The 24,106-nt window shown below is 42.2% G+C and overlaps 1 protein-coding gene across 5 annotated transcripts; it reads right to left on the reverse strand.

Annotated features, from left to right (window-relative positions):
* Positions 1-622: 622 nt before the first annotated feature.
* On the reverse strand, positions 623-21,683 carry LOC122876236 (transducin-like enhancer protein 1). 5 transcript variants are annotated; one of them, XM_044196292.1, is made up of 20 exons: positions 20,918-21,683; positions 20,467-20,567; positions 19,420-19,483; positions 18,687-18,731; positions 15,035-15,097; positions 14,820-14,894; positions 11,560-11,776; positions 11,153-11,169; positions 9,034-9,147; positions 8,691-8,744; positions 8,334-8,483; positions 8,052-8,190; positions 7,520-7,719; positions 5,777-5,853; positions 5,308-5,557; positions 4,807-5,054; positions 4,240-4,387; positions 3,910-4,060; positions 3,452-3,528; positions 623-2,955 (listed from the first exon to the last, which is right to left on the reverse strand). In XM_044196292.1, the coding sequence occupies exons 1-20, from the start codon at positions 20,939-20,941 to the stop codon at positions 2,848-2,850; spliced, it is 2,322 nt and encodes a 773-aa protein (XP_044052227.1). In that variant the 5' UTR covers positions 20,942-21,683; the 3' UTR covers positions 623-2,847. The 5 variants fall into 5 exon arrangements, with proteins under 5 accessions (XP_044052227.1, XP_044052226.1, XP_044052225.1 ...); XM_044196291.1 differs by having other exon boundaries at positions 11,560-11,779; XM_044196290.1 differs by having other exon boundaries at positions 14,790-14,894.
* Between the last annotated feature and the right edge of the window lie 2,423 nt (positions 21,684-24,106).

Genomic DNA, 24,106 nt, shown 5'->3' on the forward strand with positions numbered 1-24,106 from the left:
CTCACTCACACTAAAATCACTTTCACAATGACGAAGGCTGTTTTTTAAAAGCAAACACAATTCGGGGACATGTCTATACATCTTTGGAAATGAACAAAAGAAATGTCTTACTTTGGGAATGCATACACAGCAATAGCATAAGTAAATAAAGCATGGTGTACTGGAGAAGGGCTGTGTGAAGAGACCAAAGGAAACTCAAGCAAATATTGGAAGAACATGCAGAGAGAGCCCGGGCAGAGATTTAATGTTGCTTGAAAACACTGATGTTTCCACTATATTTCAAGTTCTTTCATTAATCTTTACTCCATCAACATGCATCACTGCATCCTTTAGTAAAAAAACAGACTCCAGGTGACTTATTTACATTTTTCTTATTTTGGCTTTAATGCACCAAATATGTCAGCGAAAAAACTGACACTGTGACGTATGATAATTTTATTCTGTAATAAGTAAATTTTATTTCAGAGCTTCATACACACAAAGCTAAATGAGGACAACAATTATCCTCTGCTGGTCACTGAGCAGTTTAGAGTTCCATCGCAGATATCTATAATGTATCCAAACGATTTTATAAATGAGGTCCTAATGTGTTCATGTACCAACTCAGAAAGTCAAAGACCACTCCAGTTACAAAAAAAAACATTTATTGTCTAGATATTTCAATAATTTTAGATTAGCTAGCATTAAGACCATTTAGTATTTCTCCTGATTAGACATTTCTTTTTCATGTAAAAGATGTACAAAAACAGTTTGTTATTTCTAAAGCATGTCCTGTAAGAAAAAAAAACAGATATATACATTTTTACAAACATTCAACAGACAAAAATAGATTAAAAAAAAACAAACTAAGCACAAGGTCAAGAAAATAATGAGTTTAAAATGGCTGAAACTGACTGACGCCTTCCTGAAGCTGAAATACAACTGCACCTTTGCTGACCTTCTCTTTAAGACTATATCTTGACAAATAATTTAATCTTGCTTGTAAATCTTCTTTGTAAAGTGAAAAGACAACATCATGACACAGTTGTTCTTTTCAAGGCAATTTCACAAATGTCCCACATTCAAGAACATTAGCAGAAACAAATAGCAGTATTTTTTTTAAAAGGCAGTTTTTAAGATGGCGTTTATTTAATGAGTATGGTAGAAAGGACTTTTCACTTGTTAAAACACAAAGTTAATTTACTTGTCAAGATGATCTTTTTAGAAGTATAGTTGGTCCCTGTTTATGAAGCATGATTAACTATCCATACAGTAAGACATCGTGTTTCAAAGAGTGATAAAGGCAGGGTCGGGGTGAATTTGAAAACAGTGATTCATTTAAATTAAGGGGGACCATTAAGTTTAATCATTATGACCTCAACCAATTAACTTGGTCCACTAGCAAATGAATTACATTCAAATTGACAGCAGGGGCCACATCTTGACTTCAACAAGACCATATCGAAAAGGCTATTTGTAAATCTGAAGCTCTCTCCAGTTGAACAATTATCAATACCGAGTCTCTGAAATGTTTTCAGCTCAACTTCAGGTAATAGGGGCTCACTTTGCTAATGGAAACCCCATCAACATGTGCAGTTGATGACGCACACTGTGGCTCAAGTATAGAGTGTAAGGGGCTAAAAAGTTAAAAGAAAATCCAGTAAGAAGGCTTATGTTGCTTGTGGAGTAAAGTTATGTGAAAAAATATAAGTAGGGAAATAATCTGTTGAAACAGGTACACTAGAGAAGGAGGATCAATGGGATTTGAGGATTAATTCAATCTTTTAAACTTTTTTTCCCCTTCAGGTTTCTACTAATTAGTCTTTCAACCAGGATCATAAGAAATAGAGGAGAAAAAAAGAAGAACACAACCAGAGTTAATCCTTCTGTAACAACATTTACAATATATTCTCCTGTTCTAGAAGTTTATTTGGTTTGGTAAGCAAATTTTTCTCCAAAGTATGTAAATGCTTTTTGGTGGCATCTGAAATGGGTACCTCATGAGGATCAAACAAACCCATCACAGAAATCAACAACAGCGTGATGCTATACAAGTCTACATGGCCTTCAGTATTTCTAAAACTGTCATTGTGTGTGTACTAAGCGTGTAGTTGGACAGCTACTACAGTGCAGTTAGTGAGGATAGGACTTACTGTTAAGACAGAAAAGGTACTTTTCAGGCAGTGTAGGCGTATCAGAACAGCAAGCTGAGGTTCTAAGGTCAGAGAGTCACAGCTGGGCTATCAACAGGCTGTAAGCATTCTCTGTCTGGAACAAAATACAAATCAACATGTTCTGCATTCACTGTAAAATGTTGCTTCTCATCCATCTCTCCACTATTTTGTCAGTTTTTGTCCACATTTTCCGCTTTCCATCTGCCACGTGTTTACAAATTCAACAATCTGGTTTGAGTGTTCCTTCTAGGATCTCTGCCCCTGGTCGTGGCACTGAATCAAGTGTGTTTTAAAATCTGATGTTCAGTATAGTGTTCTCCAGAAGAGCTGGTTCCAGTCAAACAATGCAGTGCCCCCTTTTGGTTCAGTCATTGTCGGCTCCCTGTAACTGATCCCAGTGCAGTTCGTAGCAGAAAACAGTAGAGACAAGAACATCCAAATGATTCCTCTCCTTTCATTAACATCCAGCTGCTCCAGTTAATTCTCAGCTGATATGGAGTCATGTATACAGGCACAATAGATGTGTGCATGTAAAATGTTTGTCTCCTTCCTGCGTCTCCTCGGCAGATGTAACAGAAAAAAGAAGGTGTCATCAAGGTCACTCCTGTCTGCGATTTCTGGCTCCACTTGAAAATTTCTAGAAACATATCAGTTGTGTGGGAAAGAACAAATGCCCTTGCTTTGTTTCCATATTTTAGTAGATGACCTCGTAAACAGTGGCCTTCTTGTCCCCTGAACCAGTGACGATGTACTTGTCGTCCACAGATATGTCACAGCTTAGCACCGAGGATGATTCTTTAGACTGAAGAGAAAGAAAAAGATGTAGAATAGAAAAAAAAATCAGCCACAAGTAAAGAACAATTTCGACAAAACTATACTATTATAATTACGTCTGGTGCTCTCAATCCAAACAACATTGCTGAATGGTTAATAAGATACAGTCGCTATCATAACATGTTCTGATAATGTTGTCACAGAGAAATATGCTGATGCAGCACATGAGACAGTGTTACCACACTACAAGCAAGATTTCACTGCATATTTCAACAGCAAGCTTGTTTGCAACTTTCATGCGTCATTAAAACTGTAAATGGACAGTAGAGAATTCTCTTTTTGAGGACACCATGACAATTTCATGGTTATCAAGTCACTGATGCAATGCAGTGCTGGTGGAAATGCAGTTTGGCCTGTTAAAGCTGAAGCAGCAACTTCAGAGGCGACTGTTTTAGATATTATCTATGTTAATATTTTATATAATGAATGTTTATATAATGAATGCAGTGATCTGTTGTCCCAACCTGGAATATGCTGGCTCCATACGGTGTTCTCCATGCATTCAGTAAGTTATCCTTTCCTGTGCTCACAAACCATTTACCTGGGTAGGGAAACAAACACACGCACAATGAGCAATCTCAGGGTAAAACAAAATGTTAGACAATGACATCATTAACAAAATATGGTTAAACAGTGAAAAAAGTAGAATAGACAAAGCCAATTAAAAAGGTAAAATTTAAGGACCAAGGACCTGTGTTGCATGTCATACCCCTCTCTCTCTCTTCCCTTCTGTCTACCTCTATACTGTCCTAATAAAGGAAAAAATACCCCCAAAAAACACTATGTCCTAAAACCTTCACAACACATATAAATCACTCGTTTTAAAGGGGGATGGTTCTAAGTTAGACTTCAAAACGAGCAGTGGAAAAAGAACGAAAGGAGGACTAAATAGGCCGAGATCAAGACAGCCACAGTTGCTTACCACAGTAGGCAAACTGCAAGGAGAGTACACAGCTCTCATGTAGATGAAGCTGGTATTTGTCAGGCTTGGTGACATGAAGGACCTCAACGTTGCTGCTCTCCATTCCCACAGCGAGCCACTCTCCTGTTGGACAGTAGCCAAGAGAGAAGATCTGGACAGAAGAGACAGGAAATATTACTTGGGTTGTATTAGCATTGACCATTTGACCAGCTGCTAAAATTGAATTCGGTCTTACTAGTGATACTACTTTTAATACAAACGTTTTGAAAGAATTATGGAATGCCATGCAGTTAGTCAACAAAACACTGTTTGCTGATTATGAGTGTGTACCTGTGATGTAAAGTCATGCTGCTGCAGCTGTCGTCCCTCTCTCAGATCCCAGGAGCGGACAGTGTTATCGAGGCCTCCGGTCCACAGCTTGGTGCCGTCATTGGAGATGTCAATACAGCTGGCTCCATCTGTGTGGCCCTGGAACTGCCTGCAGGATACACACATACATTCTGAGTTAAATAAAGACAGAAATGTTTAAACAAAGACACACTAGGCATCAGGTTGCCCAGGCAGTTGGTATGCATCAGACTACCAAATGTGAAGGGCTTACAGTATTTCTCATCAGCAGCCACTTTTGTAGTACTATTGCTAAATATTCTGCCTCTTGGTGCTACAACTTATAATAATAAAAGGCAGGGCTGACAGTCTGCTAATTAAGGAAGGTCAATGCTGTGGTTCACAGGTGTTTAGAGAAGCCAGGCGGTAATTGTAGATGCCCTTAAAATTTACCTTAACCACACATTTATTTGTACTAATCTTCCGCAAAGAATGACTCTGAAAGTAAGCAAACGCTCCATGTTCATTCTGACTAAAACCAAAGAGTACAAACAACAAGGTCTCTCTTACCTAACGAGTGTCTGGTTGTGTAAATCCCAGACTGCGATGTTTCCATCGCTGCAGCAAGAGAAGCAGACCTTGGAGTCTGGGCTGATGGCCAGAGCGTAACATGCTGGTGCCGATGATGTTAACTCCGCCTTAATCCTGGGAGTGGGCGTGGCCAAATCCCAGATTGACAGCGTGCTCGCCTCACCTCCCACAATCAGTGTCCGACCATCAGGGAGGAGACGACAGGAGCGGATGTAATTGTCTCGGTTCTGATGTGGCAGACACAAAAAATATATTTAATGTTTTCATATATAAACAATACTATATTTTGTATCAATGGAAACATTTCTATGTGACAAACATCACACAAATATCTTTCTAGTCTCTTCTCAGACATGCACCATGACTGCAGAAATACTGGTTTAATAGGTTTGATAAACAGTGAATACAACACACACCTCTCTCACTCAAAAGACATTTAGTACTGTATATCCGCACTACCAACCCCACCACCTCACTCACCAGACAGTCAAGCTGCGACACTGGGCTTTTGTTTCCTGGGTGACTAATATCCCAGACCTTGACGCAGCCCTTCCCTCCTGTGTAAACGTGTCGGGTGGGGTTACTGATGGTAACGGCACACACCACCTCTCCATGGTTCAGTGTGTTGATCTGACGGGCGTGGCGAGGGATCCCTGGGCCCACCAAAGCATCAGGGGGGAACGGCACCGGCTGCATCTGTCCGTCGGCCGCCACGTGAAAGGAGTAAGCACTGATGATACAAAGGAAGACGAGAGGAGGTTAAACATGAAGGCAAAGATGAAGAGGAGGAGGACAGATAATACAGAAAGAAAGTGGAAGAATATGCAGAAAGGAAAGAACGAGTTAAATCAGAAGAGAAAAGTGTCATTAGTTCTAGAGGAGGTTTTCCTAGGACATATCAGATGTTCCACAGGGCAATTCCCATACGAGCAGCCGCAAACACACTTACGGTTTGCCGCCAGGGATTCCTGTCAGACTGGGCGGCATTCCAGGAACTCGCATGTGAGGATGAGGATCAAAACCGACCTTGAGGAGAGAACACAGACATTTTATGAGCACAGTGCAAACACACACCCATGGGCCTTGGCAAAATGCACACAAGTCAATACTAACCTGTGGAACAGAACACAAACATTCATGAGCACAAAGCAAACAGGCACTCTGGAGCACACACACCCTCTGCATCTGAATGACAAGTTTAAGAGTCAGCAAACACACACAGGCAGAGCTGTCAGCACTTGTGCTATCCCCAATCCAACAAACACACACACATACACACACACACACTCGCAACTGGTGAGTACACAACCTGAGTTTCTATCAAGTGTTGCCCAGACACAGCTGTCTACAAGTCTACTAAACCTATTTAAACAGTGTAATGAACCCTATGCAAATACAGACAAGAGTGATGAGGTTAGTGAACGTAATGCACACCAACATATCCACTGTATAAATACTATCACAGAGACAAAAGAAATACAACGGTGCAACTATTGACACGTTGAAATATAAAATATACAGTGCTTATGAAAAGTATTCACACCACTTAATTTCCTGATCTTTTATCCTTTTAAAACATTGAATTATGGTGGATGTAACTGATCAACATAATCAAGTTAAAATTCTACAAATAGATCTAAAATAAGTAAAATGAGAAATAATTGACATCATAAGACTTCACTGCTGCAGTTAGTTGTTTTTCCCTAATGAGTTGGAGTTGGTCACATGTTGAATCAAGGCATGACAAGTGATTTAAATTTTGATTTCTGGTAGGTGCATCTGTTACTGTCACTTTCCTGACAAAAGCTACATGAAGACAATAGATCAATTAATGTACTGTTACTGAAAAGTATGAAATCAGGGGAAGGATGCAAGAAAATCTCCAACACACTGAATATTTCCTCAGAGTAGCGTAAGGTCAAGCATAAAAAATGGAAAGACTATACTGTAGTACAGCTGTAAATCTGCCTGGAGCAGGTTACAGGGTTTCATGGCTGAGTTGTGAGCACTGTGCATACAACAGTTGCCCAGGTGCTTCAGGGAGAATGGCAAAGAGGAAGCCACTGTTGAAAAAACTTATATGAAGGCAGCAGAAGCAGAAGGCATGACTTGAAAATTCACTCCATTCTGTTCACTCACATTCACTATGCAACTTTACAGAGCTCAAGAAATTTTAGAAAGAAGATCTGGATAAAAACTGAAGCGTCCCGATTTGCAAACCCGATACCGGCCCATCTACATAGAGTCAAGGCTGGAATTCCTGCCAAAGGAGCCTCTAATAAATATTGTCTTGAAGGAGGTGAATATCTTTTGTTTCATATTTGTAATTAGTTTAGATACATTTGTAGGCAACACAGTATTTTGGTCGTGCCAATAAAGCTATTTGAATTTGATTTGTTTTCACTTTGATACTTTGATTGAATTTCCGTTGATCAGGGTCAAAAACACCTAATTACATCCACTGTGATTCAATACTGTATCACAATAAAATCTGAAAAAGTCAAAGGGTGGTTAAAACATTTTATGCGCATTGTACATCAACAATTATTAACATGAAAAAAACGAACATCTTAAATACAGTTAACCGCTTATATTGATTTGATATTTAGCAGCTGCTTTCTTTAATTTTGGGATGCAACAGATGGACGCACACAGATATGAAATGTCACATAAGTCACCCTTTTCCACTCACCATTGGTGAACGGCCATATGCAGCCACAGCGGCCGCAGCAGCGACACTCATCTGAGGTGACATGTTGTGTAGTCCGGCAGCATAGGCCGCAGCCCCGGCAGCACCAGCCAGCTCCCCGTTCATTCCTGCTGCGTGGGGCAACATACCAAATGCACCCGGGTATGGGCCTGGTACAGCCAGGGGGGTCCGCAAACCTGCAGCTGAGGAGGAGAGGGAAGGAAAGAATACAACACATGAAAAGCTAACAACTAAGAGAGCAGGGACAGTTCAGAACTGTCCCTTTAAGCATAAGCAAACAGAGATTTGTAACTGAAACTGTGAATCAGATTTAGCTTTCATATCAAGCAGACTGGGTACCGCCGCACATGCATGAGGTTTTTCCAAAGTAAAAGGTGTGCCCTGAAACATTAGTGATGTCATCAAGACTTACAAGTTTTTTAGGAAGCAGCAAAAAGTCCTACATCATTTATCCAAAGCCCATAACCTATTATATATTTTATTTATAAATGTTTATACAAATGTTTATGTTTACTGGGTGGATGTGGCATCTCCATGGAGGGGGGTTTTGATAGACTGGGCCGGATTCCAGGAGTGGAGCTTGGACCAGGGGTGGAGTCACCTCTTGGCGTAGGTGTGCTTGATTTTAGTCCTGGTGTACCTGCCTTGTCTCGCTGCCACACAAAGAGAGAGACACTTTAGGAATATATAAGATATATGTAACTACTTACATATGTATTCACCTATCAAACGATCTGTCTACCTGGTCTATCCAACTATATGCTAAAACAACTGAAACAGTCTTGTCCATCCCTACCATTGACATCTCTTTGGACTTGAGGGAGGAGGAGCTAGCTGATGATGCAGTAGAGGCTGGACTACAGGGATCTTTCTTGAGAAGACGTGCTTTATCCAGACCATTTTCTCTCGGGGAGGGAAGAGGCGTGCCACGAGGTGAGGCAGGATCCTGGTGGAGGGACATGGATTCAGTTAATTGCCTGAGAGCAAGATTACTGCACAAAAGTGATGTTGGCATTTTCCTGGATAGATGATTCAAACCATGAATATATTGTACTTAATTTTAAAAAGGGACTGCATCCATCCCACGATCAACCAAACGACCACAATCATCACAACTACTAACAAACAATAAAAAATATCAAAACATACTGACCTCATTCGAGACATCCACCACTAAATTATCATCACTTTTCTCCCCGTCGCTATCCTGCAAAGAAAGGCAATCAGTTAGCACACCATTTAATATTCTGCACTTAGGTCTGGTAATTTTCTTTAACAGAAGATTGTCACAAATGTCCTTGCCCTTTGATTAGCTGAAAAACAGGCCAAGGGACTTAAGTGAATATTAAGTGGAAATAAATACCAAAGTGAAACATCACTCTTAACATCCAATGTGTGACTATACATATATATCTGTACAAAGACTAAAAATGCATGTGCAAATGAACACAGACAAATTTTAAATATTTTTTCCCCTTAAGCGAACCATTACTTACATAGTGGCTAGAGTCTTTGTCATCCACCTTGCGTTTCTTGGTGTCATTTGGAAACTCAGGTCCGTTGCGTCGCTTATCTGAGTTCCTAAGACTTTCTGGCAGCAATGAGTTACTCTGCAGATGAAAGTAGAGAGGAGGAGTAGAAGGACAGAACACAGTGGGATAGGAGAGCAGAGGAAAGAGAGATTAAAGAAAAACGATAAGTAGCGTAGAAAGAAAGAAAAAAAGGAGAAAGGAGAGTTTGAAGGACAAAGAAGAAAAAAAATAAGAAAAAGGATTTGCAGAGGTGAGACAATTTTGCCATTTAAAGTTCAGGTTGTGCGTTGTTGTGTGTGCATTCTGCATGAGCTCACTAAACTGTCTGATCCATCTACCATAGCTCTACACAGCTATGTGTAGAGCAGGTTAGAAAAACAGACTCTTACTTGCAAATAGATTAATAGTTCACAGAAGCATGAATTAAGCAGCACTAACACTTAAACAGCAACCTCTTTTCTCACTTGACCACAGCCCCACACACACACACACAAACACATGCCCCTGAAGTTGATGATTACATTGAGTGGCCCTCAAAATCTATCAGTGCTCCCTCTCCTGGCTCTGACAAGCTGCACTGGCTGCAGTATGTGTGTGTGTGTCAATGTGTGTATGTGTGTGTGTGTGTGCACAATGTGTAATTGACTGTAAAAGCCTGTGTGTATGATCAAGTGTGTAACAGACTGTGTGTGTGTGTGTGTCTGTGTGTGTGTGTATTACTTGCATAACATTTGTGTGTCCCTCTTTGTCCCAAGACTACACACACACACACACACACACAGCTGGCCCCCTCCGGCCTCCTGGCCAACGGATCCTATTGTTAATGGATTAAAGCTTCATGTTGAGTCCATTATAGTCTCAGCCTGTCAATGAAATGTGCATCCAACATACACAAACACACATGCGCGTGCACACATCTAGCGAGTGAGCGCTTGGGCTTTGAGAGGAGGAAAGGGTAAATGAAGGAGGAATAGCTAAGAGAAGGAGGAGGGTGAGAAAAAAGGAGAAAGGGAGGGGATGAGATTAGAGGACAGAGAGGATGAAGGGAGGGTGTGAGAGTGTGGAGGAGAAGAAAGGGTGACAAGAGACACGGGAGGGAAACAGAAGGATGGGGGGGGGGTGAAAATCTGTATTCTGCCAAAGGCCCCTTCCTTCACGCCCTCCCCCTCTTCCTCCCTCCCTCCCACCCACCTCCTCCCCCTTTATTGAAAGGTTTTAGTGAGCTGAGCACAGGAGCACTGACCCGCAAAACATAAGCAATTTCCCTCCTCCGTCTCTCCCCTGTTCGCTTTTAGCATGGTCTCTCGCGCACACACACACACACACACACACACACACACAGTGTCATATGACTGCTGCCCCCCCTCCCCTCCCTTTCCCAACCCCTCTCCTCTCAGTGGTGGTGATATTAAACACAATGAGAGTCTTTAAGCGCGGGATCAGGGGCGGTGGGAGGAGGGGGGAGGGGTAATCTGCTCACTGAGGTGTTAAATAGGCACAACAATGCAGGATAGGCTGGAGGAGTGTGTGTGTGTGTGCGTGCGCAAGTGAGTGTGCGTGTGACCATGCTAAAAAGCTCATTTGGAGGAGAAAAGAAACCCAACAGTTCAGAGCAGATCTAGGGCAGAACTAAACAGGCAGGCCAAAGCTCTACCCAAGATATCCCCAAACACACAAACAGACTTTGAAACTGACAGTCAAAAATATACACCTTAAGGATGATAGACCTTGAGATTCTGTTTTTTTAGGTCTGTTCATCCTACATAACCAGTGGTAGATAATTTCATAAGTACAAATCCAAACAATTAGATCATTACTTGGAGCTGCTATATGTAAACTAAATATAGTTTACTTAGAGCAGACAGTTTAAATTAGTTTTTCCTTCAGCTTGAGTAGAGCTTACTGATCCCATAGACGTCTCTCAACTGAGCTAAGACATACTAATCTCACTGTTGAGCTAAAGTCAAATTGCATCTAAGAACAAAGTCAAATTCCCCAAAACCAAACTATCCCTTTAAGAAACACAAGAAAATAGTGGTTTGTCAGAACAGTAAACATTGCTGCAGAAAGAGGAAGTACTTACTGTGCTGGGCTCTCGCTCTATTGCCATTGGAAATGTGTACATGCAGTTGAGGTTAGGGTTGGGTGTTCAGCAGAGCAGAAAACAAAACAAAAATATGAAAGAAAGTTTAAGACACAGATCAAGGTTAATTACTGTTACAACACTGAGAATTTTTGACAACAAGTAAAAAGAGAGAGAGTCTTGACTGTGTTGCAGTCATGTTAATTTAAATTATATATATATATATATATATATCTCAAAAGAACTTAAATTTCTATTCTCGCACTAAATATATAAATTCAAGCAATTTCAATGACCCATGTCTATTTAAGTCCTGATGTTTTCCCTCAAATTCACAAACTTATTATTATACTTAATACTTATACTTAAACTTATTTATTTCAAGAATGTAGGGTATGTTTGTTCACCTCTCAGGTGCTCAGGTCCCGCAGGGTGTGAGTCTGGTCCTGACAGGTGGGGCTTTTTATCACCACCATCTTTTCCCATCAGATGGGGAGGAATAGCACCAAGTGCTCCTGATAGAGCCAGGAGACCAGCCGAACCACCCAACTGAGAGGGGTGGAGGCCGGCAGGGTGAGGGGTGAGGGGCACAGGAGCACCACCATGGTTATGGGATAGATGCTGCTGCTATGAGACAGAGAGAAAAGACAGAAAGAGGAAGAGGTGTTGAGTTGAGAGAAAGACGTGGAGCTTTCAGGGATGCTGCAACACACAGTTGAACCTTCTTGAGATGTTGTAGGCCTAAAGCTGGCAATATGTATCGCAAACGAAACATAAATTGGTGATTTGCCAAAGTGCAGCAGTGCATTTTTGATTAAGTCCTCAGTGTACACAGGCTGACCAGTAATGGTCATCTTCACCAGCAGTTTAGCAGTTTTGTTTGGAGCATGCTGCTAGCCTAATCCATCACACCTGTGATGCAGTGCGAAATGCTGGCAAGTACTAAAAAGATGAGATGTTGCGCTCACTGGATGTAGCCAAAAAATGCTATAAAATGTGTAAAACATTGACGCCTGACACCAAAAAGTCAAGTGTCAGTGAATGAAACTGAGCCATCTATAAGTAAAAATCAATAGCACTCTGTAACCTTATCAATAGAGATTTCTGGCCTTATTGAAGTCTTCAACAGATGGGACAGTTTCTTCAGTGACTGGGTTTACACCACCTCAATAAGCTGCTGCAGTCTACAAGGCGGTGAACACATCCTCTCCCCCTAAACACCACCTCACACACACCGACACACAGACCCTCCTCCCTCTGGGGTCAAACACTGAACAATACTGACAGCTGGGATCACAGCCCAGAGCCCGAGGATGTGGTGGTTGAAGAGGGGGAGGAAAAGGAGGAATGACTGAGAAGTGGGGGGAGAGAGCCGAGAGCCCAGCTGCTGCCTGCACTGTCAGGTCTTGTGAAGGAGTGAGGTGGCTGAAGAGAGAGAGAGAGAGAGAGAGAGAGAGAGAGAGAGAGAGAGAGAGAGAGAGAGAGAAAGAGTTTGGCTGGCAGCCCTGCTCTCTCTTTCACACCAAATCAGGCGCTCGTCGGAGCGTGAAATGCTTTTGTGTTCCAAAACATCATTATTGCCTCCTCAGACAGTAGCCGCAGGAATCCAAGCTCACTGATTCGCCACCAGGAGGGGAGGAGGAAGGAGGGAGAGGAGAGGGGAAGGGGGGCACAGGAGGCGACTCGGCAGGGGTGGAAGGAGTGCTGAAGGTCAAACCGACTTTTATCTCACCTAATTGACTAACCCACTCCCCCTCTCCTGAGCCCCCGCCTTCTCTTTCCCTCTCAATCCATCCTTCACTCTCTGCGTCCTTCCCCCGATGAATGAAAGCAAAACAACGAAACAGTCTTTTAGCCTCAACCCCCACGCCTGCCTGTACACACACACACACACACTTTCCTGAGTTGGCTCACCTGCCAAACAATCAAACATAAACACACCCACACGTCACACTTGATCACACTAACATGCATACACAGAGTCTAGATAAACAGGACAGGCACACACATCCTCACTCAACCATCCTACCCTTGCCTGTTGCTTTCTGGGGATAACAGAAATGCACGCTCTGCTACACCCAGACGCACACACAAACATATGCAAAAATACACAGACACATACACATGGATACACAAACAGGACCCCTGATGGGAGTAAATGGAGGGGAAGTATTGGTGGAGGCAAGGGGAGCCCGGTTTGTCATGGGACGTTAGTGTGAGCTGGTGTGTATGCATGTATGTGTGTGTGTGTGTGTGTGTGTGAGAGAGTGTGTGGACGTGGGGGCAACATGCTTCATTACACTCATTTAACTCACAAACGGGGTGAATGACAGGCTGGCGTGGGAGACGGGAGGAGAGTGGAAGAGGGGAGTGTAAGGGCAACGCTGTGACCCCCCCTTTTACAAACACTGAAATCCTGCAATTAAGACTCAAACAGCAACTGCCAAATCCACCTCTCCCCCCATCTCACACACACACACACACACACACACACACAGACCCCCATCAGTGCACGCCAACTAACAAGCCCACCTCACATTTAACTCTTTAAACCCACTGCCCACTCTTTGCTAAGCTAAAGCTATGAAGACTCCCCCCCTTCCCACATTCCCCTTCAACTCAAACCCCTGGTCTCACCTCCCACCAGTCAAGCCCCTATAGCTCCTATAAAGAAAAGTATTCTCAACTACCTCCCATCCCACCCAAAAAGCTAGACTCTGTTTCTCTTTTTTTTAACCTAAACATCATAGCGAAACCGCAAGCAAGAAGTTTATGTTTTTGTAACTTCTTTTCACACTCACCAGGCCAATCCCTTTTCAGCTCAAGTCTGAATAGATGGTCATGCACCATCATTCATCACAGGCTGATGACATCTTTTCAATAACACCTCTCATCACACTTCTCCCAACTGATTCATATCCTCTGTTCTCTTCTCGTTCACCGTGAAAAAGATCAGTTCTATCAATCAATCAATCAATCAATCAATCAATCAATCAATCGTATTTCCAGACCCATAGTCCATAAAAAAGAGAAACTATCTGCATCCTTGAGTTTAATTTTTTTTTTTTCCATTTCCATCCAACTCCTTCATATGTCCTACATATATGCCTGACCTTGATTACTTTGGTGATCAAGGTATTTAAATATTTGCATTTCCTTTAAAACACAGTGTCAGTTATATGGCTACAATGTAAAATCAATGTAAACTTATTTGTGCAGGTTTATAATATACAACACCAGCACCACAGTGAAGCTTTAGTAGTGATTCTGAAAGTTACTTTGACGTACTTGGGTGTCGTGTTTGAGTTATGTCTTTGTTTCTGCAACATATTCATTACGATGCAAACAAATTATGAAAATGTTTCTACAAATGGAAGACAAACCTGTGCTCCTCTTCTTACTTGTGAGGTTACGGAGAGGTGAACCATAAGCATATACACAGAAATGTTTAAACTCATAGATATACTGCTATACTTGTGTAACTAGTATGACATGCTGTGCGCTTTCACATTCAACAACGCTAGCCCTACTATATTTCTTATTGAAGAAATTAGATTTTTGAAAAGATGGAACGAGAGTACACACAGATATGCAGACACACTTGATTTAAGTTAAGAATAAGTAGAGGAATACACACTGTAGGTGGAAGCCCTGGCAGTCCACGTACCCCGATGACAGCATTGAGCTCTGCCATGGTCACCTGTTTGGCTCGCTCCACAGCTTGGACCACCTGTTGCTGATGCTGCAAAACACACAGACAAACACAATGTTGCTAGAGACCAAGAGTAAAAGGCTGATTTATCAGTAAAGCTAGCAGAGACAACTGGAGTGTATGAATCACATAAAAAACACAGTCTGTAGCTCAAAGTCACACATGCTTACCTCCTGCGAGAGGAAGGGAATGACTTGTGCACAGATGGTGTTTAGTCTCTTGGCAATCTCAGTCTGATGGAGGAAGAGACAGAAAGAGACTTAATTGTTAATAACATAATTACATTCATTTAGAAAAGACAGCTGTTCAGCAACGCCAATAAAGTAATACAAGCGTGCACATACACACACACACACACACACACACAAACACACTGAAACCCTATCAGTCTATGATAAAATAACGGCACCCATCCACTTCCCTTTACACACAAATTCAGTTTGTGCCATTTTCAGCATCACTAACACACACACACAAACACACACACAGTACAATGAGATTTTCCTGTCTAATCATTAGTGTGAGCTCAAGTTTCTCTCTCTCTCTCTGTGTGCTCTTGTCCCTCTTCCCATCAGCACTTCAACATAATCTCATCAGCTACTAACTCCATTTGCTCTCCCCCAGTATCCATGCCAACACATCCGACTGCCCCCCAAACCCCCGGAGGTGGCAACAATTGGCTGAAACCAGATACCCCCACAGTGGCACCAAATCAGATAAGGGGACTCATATTACATCCAATCAAATTGATAAGAAGGCCAGGGTGAAGAGGGAATTGGAGGAGCCATGAAACTTAGTAATGGCTCATCAGACACACACATCACACATAAATAGGTACATAGACACACACGCTGGATGTGAAAGCTTCACAGGCCTATGTGTTGTTGTTGTTGTGTGAAAAACTAGGAAAAGGTGGAGGATTGTAATTATTATGTGTTGAAAACTAATGACTCATGGGCTTGGAAACTTTTCAGAACTCAGTGAAAAAGGCCAAAACACACAGGACTTCCTCTTTCCAAGAAACTTTCGAGGCATACATTATTTGGTCTCGATTTTAAAAATTTTACCGAACACCTAAGCACTATGTATTATTTAATGGTTTGATCATTCCTGAAAAGCTGACATTGTGGAGACGCCCTCTTTAGCATACTTTCTCTCATCAGACCTGTCTGCACAGACACAGCTCAGCTTGCAAAATAACTGACCCTGCCACGGTTCAGCCAATTATGTACTTGGATGGGCTAAATAGAGTACTAGCCTATTAGAATGACTCTTGAACTAACTAAATTAACTAACTAAGCTACATCTATAATATAAGTATCACTGAAACTAATATAATTACAAATGGCACTAACCAGAAGAATGTAAATAAGGTGGCTAAGTAAATATGCTTAGTAAAAGTAAGTAAAGATAGAAGTACCAAATAGAGGTAAGTAAATATGAACAGCTTAATCCTGCGAACACCATAAATAATTGACTCTTTATCCAGAATCAAAGAGAATATGGAATCAAAAGGAGTTATAAGCCTTCAGAGCACTAGTAGTTCTGTTTGTCATTAATGACTGCATGTGTGAGAGTACATGATGTGCAATTTAACATGTCTAATAAGGATTTGATCATGTGAAAAGCTTAAAATGCTCAATTACACATCTGTGTACATTGGGGACTATACTATCTGCACCATGTGAAGAGCTATAAATAGACAATTGCACATCTGTTTTACAGTGCTTATTATGGAGAGGCACATTTTTATATCAAGCCCACAACAGGCTATTGGTGGAAGACAGTTGGTTAGTTTGATGTTTGTATTTAACTGCTTTGGTTTGCCAGTCTGCGCAGCATTTATGTGATACGTCTTGTTCTCAGTGTAAATCTCAGCCTTTCTACAAGGAATGAGAATGAGGGACCATAACAACATACTTTCAGCCCTGTAGAAACCTGCACCCTGGCCCGCACTTGAGTTGCTGACTTCCGCATGCTGTAACTCAATCTCATAATGTCCAACTTATTGAATGCCTAGAAAGCTTTAAATAAAGAGCTATTTCAGGCTAGACCATACCTGCACGTCCATTCTCAGAATCTTGAGTTGTAAGCCTATAATTAGCCTTGTATAAAGGCTCACTGATTAGGCCATCTGAGAATAGTCTGACCAACTACTATCAGGTCAGCTGAGCTATTCTAACTAAGCTAACTGACAAAACTAATAAGGATCAAGCGGACAAGGCCACAGATATCCGAAGCTGCAATCCCTAAGTGAGGCATCATTACAAATCATGATTCAACAACATTTAGAGGAAATAAAATAAAGGTAACAGAAAACTCACAACTCATGTGTCCAAGCACTTTTAGTAAATTTCTCAAATCAGTTCCTGAATAACAACATTGGAGAATTGCTCTGGTAAACCGTCCACACTGTGATATTCATATAACTGAGAGAGTGGGTAAACAAAAGGTTGAGGATACAGAGAGAAGATGCAAGTGTACACACACACACACACACACACACACACACACTGTGCTAACAGAGAACAGGCTTCCCATTACACATATAATTGGAGCATTACCGCCATACTACACACACACACACACACACACACGTACCTCCACAGCATGAGGTGGGTTGTTTCTGTATCCCCCGTACCCCCCGCCCACAGAAGCTTGTTGCTCTGACAACTGCAGCCCCAAGCTAATGACCTCCCCTGGAGCTTTTTATTGTGTGTGTGTGTGTGTTTATGTGTGTGTGTGGACAATAGGAAGAGCTGCATCTCCCTCACAATATAAGAACAGTAGCTTCACATGGACATAAAACGAAAGACGGAAGAGGGTGGGGGTGTAGCACAAGGAAGAAGAGATCCCATACCTTTAAATGGAGACTGAGGAAGGCAGAAAGAAAGGAAGAGAACTTGGGGCATAAAAAAGGGAAGAATAATACAGGATGAGAAGGAGAACAAGAGAAACAAAAACTAATGGGAGGGAGTGTGAGAGAGTCAGAGAAGCATCCCCACTCCTCAGTGAAACAGCCAGGCCAATCCACCTCCAATTTCCTCTAGTCTGACTGGTCGATAGCTGTGGTAATTACTGGTAAAGGCTCTGAGCCATGCACCACTCCTGTGGGGAAATGTGTGTTTGTGTGCATGAGAAAGAGCGTGAGAGTTTTCCCTTCTCTTCCATGCATCTACACATTATGTTTGCCTTTCAATGCATCAATGTGTGTACTCATGCATAAACATATTTGACTTTCTGTCCTCATGTGTTTGCATACATTACTTATGGCTGTACTTGAATGTCCTTACCTTACACTACAGTAGGTAAGTGTCCTTTCTGTATTCCGTGTTTGCATACTTGTGTGTCTGCCCTACTAAAGTGTGTGTTGGTGTGTTTCTGCCTCCCTGCTTCTAAAAGGGGGAGCTCAACTGTCTCTACTCTGCCGGCCTCACCGTGATCGATTCCTCTGCCCTCCCCAGCCCTGCCCCTCTAATGTAATAAAGCAGGCCGCTCCCCTAGACAGCACCAATCAATCTACAGAGCCATTCATCCTGCCTCTGGGCTCAGGTGGCCGGCCCTAACTGGGGAAATGGAGACAGAGCCCCATCGATCACAAATAAACACACATCCACACATGCAAGCATACAGTAAAAAACACACACACACACACACAAAAATGAATGAACGCACAAATGCATTTGCGCACACACAAGGACACGTCAACAGGAACACACACACCAAATACATCAAAACCTGCCATGAGAGAGAGGGAGGGAAAGAGAGATAAACAGGAAGACGCAGAGAGTAGACAAGAGGCAGACAGATAAGCATCCATACCTGTTTGTGCATTTCGATGTTGAGGCCATAAGACATCTCATAGTACTGAAGAGGACAGAGAGTCAGATGGTTTGATTAGTGAAAGGAATTCTGAACCCTTGGCTTAAACAGCTAAGAGAATATATGCAACTTTAAAGATGAGGGTGTTTTTTGGAAGGTGACACCAGGTCTTCCTCACAGAGCAATCAAACTACTTTAAAAACAGACACAGCATCCCAATCAAATGCACTAAGCCTCCTTTGACCTCACACTGTTTAAGGTAAAGTGGCTATTAAAGTAAAATGGTATTTTACTTTAGAAAGAAGAGATAAATGCAGAAACCCATCCATTCAACCTAGTGACATGTTGGGTTTGCTGAAACACTGGTGCTCAGTTTAATCTAAATGAAAAATCTGCCTACTCACAAACTGCAAAATCGTAACAGTCTAATCTGACACTCTAATCATCTTCATTAGCATTTCTGAGTAATGAAACTCAGTGCAACTGTGCTCAATAAAAACAGGTGTTACTTTCATGTTTTTTCTAATTATTATTGTGCCTCTTCCCTTCATTCAGACATCATTTACCAAATCTTCAAATAAGAGTTTTCACTTCCCAGCCTTTGGAAAGATGAAAGTTCAGCTCTAGAAACACATGGAGCTGGTAGGGAATTCCTCGAGAACACTTCAGCAGGGCAAAAGCCTCAGTGTGTGCTGTCGTGGGGCAAATTAATTGAGTGTCACAAAGATCTCACCATGACATAGTGTCTCTGCATCTCCGTCTTTTCACTGGCCAGCTTCTCACACTCCAGCTTGAGACTGAAAAACACAACAATACACCATTTACTTTAAGAGAAACTTAAAACTTCTAAAGTTAAGCTAATTTGATCTCATTCAACCCAAGCCTGTCGGTGTAAACCAGCACCTCAGTTTTCCACAGATTGAGAATTTATACATATAATCGTCAGCCCCTGTGGAAGGTTATTCAGTTGTTTCAACCTTAGTTTTACAGTACAAACCTCCAGCTGTTTTTTTTACAATAGGTAATTAACAATGTTAAATCACACAACTTGGTAGACAGGTTAAAGTCTCCTCTGATCCCTCTTTCCTTTTCTCACTGATTAAAGCACTCACAAATGCGAAGAGAAACCTAAATAGTGCAGGGCACATAGCTGGTTTTCAAGAGGATGAAAGTGAAATGGAAAAGGTGATTCTTCCTGTCGAACTATGATAAGCAGTGTCTGCTGGATGTTTGGTTTAACCCTGCTCTTTGTCTGCGTGAATCAGGATGTGTATTAGAAACAAAACAGCCTGTTTGTAAGTCAGTAACTTTCACCTGTTGCGGCCAACCCTCCCCAAAAACATAGTACAAGTACAGACATACAAAGCAAAGAGAAACACAACTGCACACATACTCAGACAGTCTTTTCCGAACACACAACTACACACACACACACACACACACACACACACAAGGGAAAATAAGGAGTGATTTATGAAACCCTGAGCCCACACGCCACCCTCTGGCTCTCACCCATCACCAAGACTTAGACCTACCACAGTGTTAGCACTAACACTGATGCCTCGGTCTGCTGCATATGTGTGCGTGTGTGCGTGTGTGTGTGTATGTGAACCTAATCCAGGTTTATGGGTTAGTATGAGGCCAGAGCTGGGGTTTTGTTCATTATGGTAAAGGGGATGACTGTGGTTAGGTTGAGGTTTAGTGTTAGAGGGCAGATGACAATGAGGAAACAAGGACAGTGGAGCCCTTCCATGTGAATGTGTGTGTTTGTATTATCCACCTGTGGTACTGTGCCTGAAGAAACTGGAACTCCTCCTTGATGCGGTCCAGTGACTCTGGGATGGTGAACTTGAAGGGCTGGCCTGGAGCCTGGTGGGGCGTCTGACACACACACACACAGGATTATTAACATCATAGTGCCTCATTATGTGGTCTACAAAATGCATCATATTTCTCTCCAGGCTCACATGTAATGTCAACATCTTTTAATTATTAGCCGTTATTAAACAAACAATATTATCAATCCCACTCTGCTTCTCGGGGCAGATGCAGAGCCCAATTAACAAGAAGAACTAGCTTGATTTACACATCTGCTTAGCCTAAAGGCTGTTAACAAAAAGACAACAAGAGGCGCGGGTCATACAAAGAGGTAATGTTATCTCTCTGGCTGCCGTGGACACCAGGTTACAGCCAGGTGAACAACTGTTAAAGCAGGAAGGGAAGAGTCTTACCGGGTGTCGCCCCTGGGGAAACATTGTTATCTCCGGGAGGATGCAACCGTTGCCTTCTTAAAAATAGAGGGATCAAATGAGGGTACAGTGAGGATGTGGGGTGCTCCAGATCACGGAGACGAATCCATCCGCCGTTATTATTAGGGCCAACTGTCGTTAATTTTAAACAAAACCGGCCGCCCCGCCGCTCCGTCCGAGTTCACCGACCGTTTAATGTGAATCCCTGTTAGCTACTCTGTGTCTCTCGGCCGCGGTCTCTCCTCCGCTCCACCGGCAGCGTGGCCGTAAATCAACCGGAACAACACAGGAAACGGCTCATTAGCTGGAGGCAGCTAAGCTGGGGGAGAAGAGGAGGGTAAGAACCAGGTGAGAAACTAAGCCAGCGTTTGTTTCGTGAGGGTTTCCGATATATTCCGAGTACAGGGAGACGACCAAACAAACAAACGAACAAGAAAAAGCCAGTAGACCCCCAACAGACAGCCGCAAACTGTCGGCTCTCTGTCAGAGCATCAGAAACAAATCCACACAAGTTAATTGCAGTGAAGAGTTCCCACTTGACTCGCCGCGGTCGCTAGTTGGCGGTTGAACTGTCAACAAAAACAGAAATATTTACTTCCCCGCTGAGTTTGGATGCAAACCTGCGTCCAAAATAGATTTCAAGAAAAAAGAGGAAATATGTTGTTAGTTTTGATAGCAACAACTCCCACAGCGACGGCGACAGTCCACCGTCTAGCTCTGCTTTACCTCAATGGCAACTTTCTCACGCGGTTTCACGCTCCCCAGCTAACCGAAACTCTAGGCCGGCCCACAAAACGGCCGCGGACCAATCAGAGCCGCCACTCCACGTGGGGCTACTAATGTAGATTATGCAGCTGACCAATAGCCGTTCTGTAAACTGCCCTAAGTCTGTTGACCTGGTTGAACTACGCAGATTCTGGCCAATCAGGGCGTAGCAAGGAGCTGCCATTCCGGAGGCGCGCTGGGCGGGCAGTGCGGTGAGTGAAGGCAAGTCCCACCTGTCAATCAAAGTAACGTGGGCTCAGCAGGAACAGGGTTGAAGTCGTGCGCGTGCACACACACGGGCACGCAGATGTACAAACGAATCAGCTCTCACCCACACACAGAAACAGAAACACAAATATAGTCTTTCTTAGTAGCTGCCGTGAACCTTCCTAACAAGTGTCATGATAAATCAGCTCAAATCTCTCTCTCTTTTCCTTTTCTCTCTGTCTATGTAATATAATACGGTGTGTGCATTTATTTAGTAGGACTTGAACTCACTTTGTGTTCCACTTCTCTTAAAAGAAAAAAAAATCTATTTATGCTGCTCATCTGTTGCTCACTACATGTTCAAGCAGTTTGCTGTTTTCATCTCCATTCAGACTATAGCCCCAGAGATAACTCATAGGAAAATGACTCCAGGGACAAACCCAAAACCCCAGCTTTAATGGAATATTGTGACTTTCTGGTACCACTTCAGAAATGTATTGGTCTTAGTGTGAATACTACTTCCACATAAAGAAATCCTGATTTGTAGTTCACAGAATGGTATGTTATCATCCAAGCACACGAATCCAGCTCAGTTTGTGCACAAATCCAGACACCAAAAGGCTAAAGGAACACAGAAAGGCTTGGACTAGCAGCTACTTTGGTAAATATAAAGCTATATTGGTGATTGTGCTATGGGTAAGGATAGACATGTTAAACACTAAACATCCAGCATATACTAATTACTGTAATTAAATTATTGGCTATCACCAGCGTGTCCACCACCAACCAGGTGGCAGTACACAATACATACTGTATTCACAGAACTATATACAAATATATACATATACATTATAGTCATGTTACCCAGTATGCACAGGCCAGTGTCTTTCTTATGCTGAGAATATGAAGTTATAATATAACTTTGCTGGCAAAAAATAATTTGATAAATTCATATGAGCTGATAAAGAGGCTTTTATTAGAATGATCTATTTACAATAAGTGACTCCTTGCACAAGGAAATTGTTTGTATGTATTGAAATGCATTTTTTTTTAAGTAATTACCGAAATGCATATGTATTTGTGGGGGTCCATAGCTGCTAAGAATTGTTTTTTTTTTTCTTCTTCCTTCCTTTGTGTAACTAGTAGTATTAAATACTAAGTGACCGACACACAACAGATGTGATAAAGTGACCACGTCATGATTGGTGAGGTGGGTGAAACTGGGTCGTAAAGCAGGTTCAGGGTTTTCTGTGCTCCACTCATCCCGTCTAAGCACCGCTCACCTCTCAACCCCTGACCCTGTGACCTCTGACCTCTGCAGCGGCTGATCCAGTCCATATGAGAGACTCCTGACTGTGATCAGCCCTGACCTTTTTCCTAGCACTCACAAGCACTCACACACACAGACACACAGACACACACACACACACACACACACACACACACACACACAGTCACACACACAGGTGCTGTTCAGTGGGTGGTACTGTTAATCACAGTGGTGTGCATGTGCAACTACACGTGTGTGTGTGTGTATGTGCGTGCGTGTTTGATCCCATTTTGTCTTTCTTCTGTGAGTATTAACACTTGTCTTGACCTTCCCCCTGTGTCACCCTTCCTCCCTGAGCTGAACCAATCAAACCCTTCCTCCCTGAGCTGAACCAATCAGACTGTCTTAAGCCAATCACAATGTTTAGCTATTCACAGCCAAAACAAACACAGAAATCCTGTGCTGCGCCAGAGTATTTTGGTCTGACCTAGTACCTGAATGTGTACCTTTTCTTTTGTTTTTGCGGTAAAAAAAATAACAGACATATCCTTTTAATAAGTTATTTGGGCAGTATTTAATTGTACGCCCATCTATTTTTGTTATTTAAATTATGCTCATATGATGGTAATTAGTCATAGGTAACACAGAATACAGTTGAATTAATAATATATTATTATAACCACATAAAAATGTGAGACAGTTAAGAATTTGTAAGACAACTTTCTCATACTTCAGAAAGTTCCTGCAGCTTACGATAAAGACATTTATTAGATTTTCACCAACACAGGGCAATTATTTTAACATCTCTCACTCTCTCTCAGCACCTTGTTACTTCAAGAACTATATAGAATATAAACTGCAAAGGTGATCTTTAATTGCCAAATGGCTACAGGAGTCGCACATAAGCACAGATGTGTGAATATATAGTG

Source organism: Siniperca chuatsi, linkage group LG5 (assembly GCF_020085105.1).
Source record: "Siniperca chuatsi isolate FFG_IHB_CAS linkage group LG5, ASM2008510v1, whole genome shotgun sequence".
Lineage (NCBI taxonomy): Eukaryota > Metazoa > Chordata > Actinopteri > Centrarchiformes > Sinipercidae > Siniperca > Siniperca chuatsi.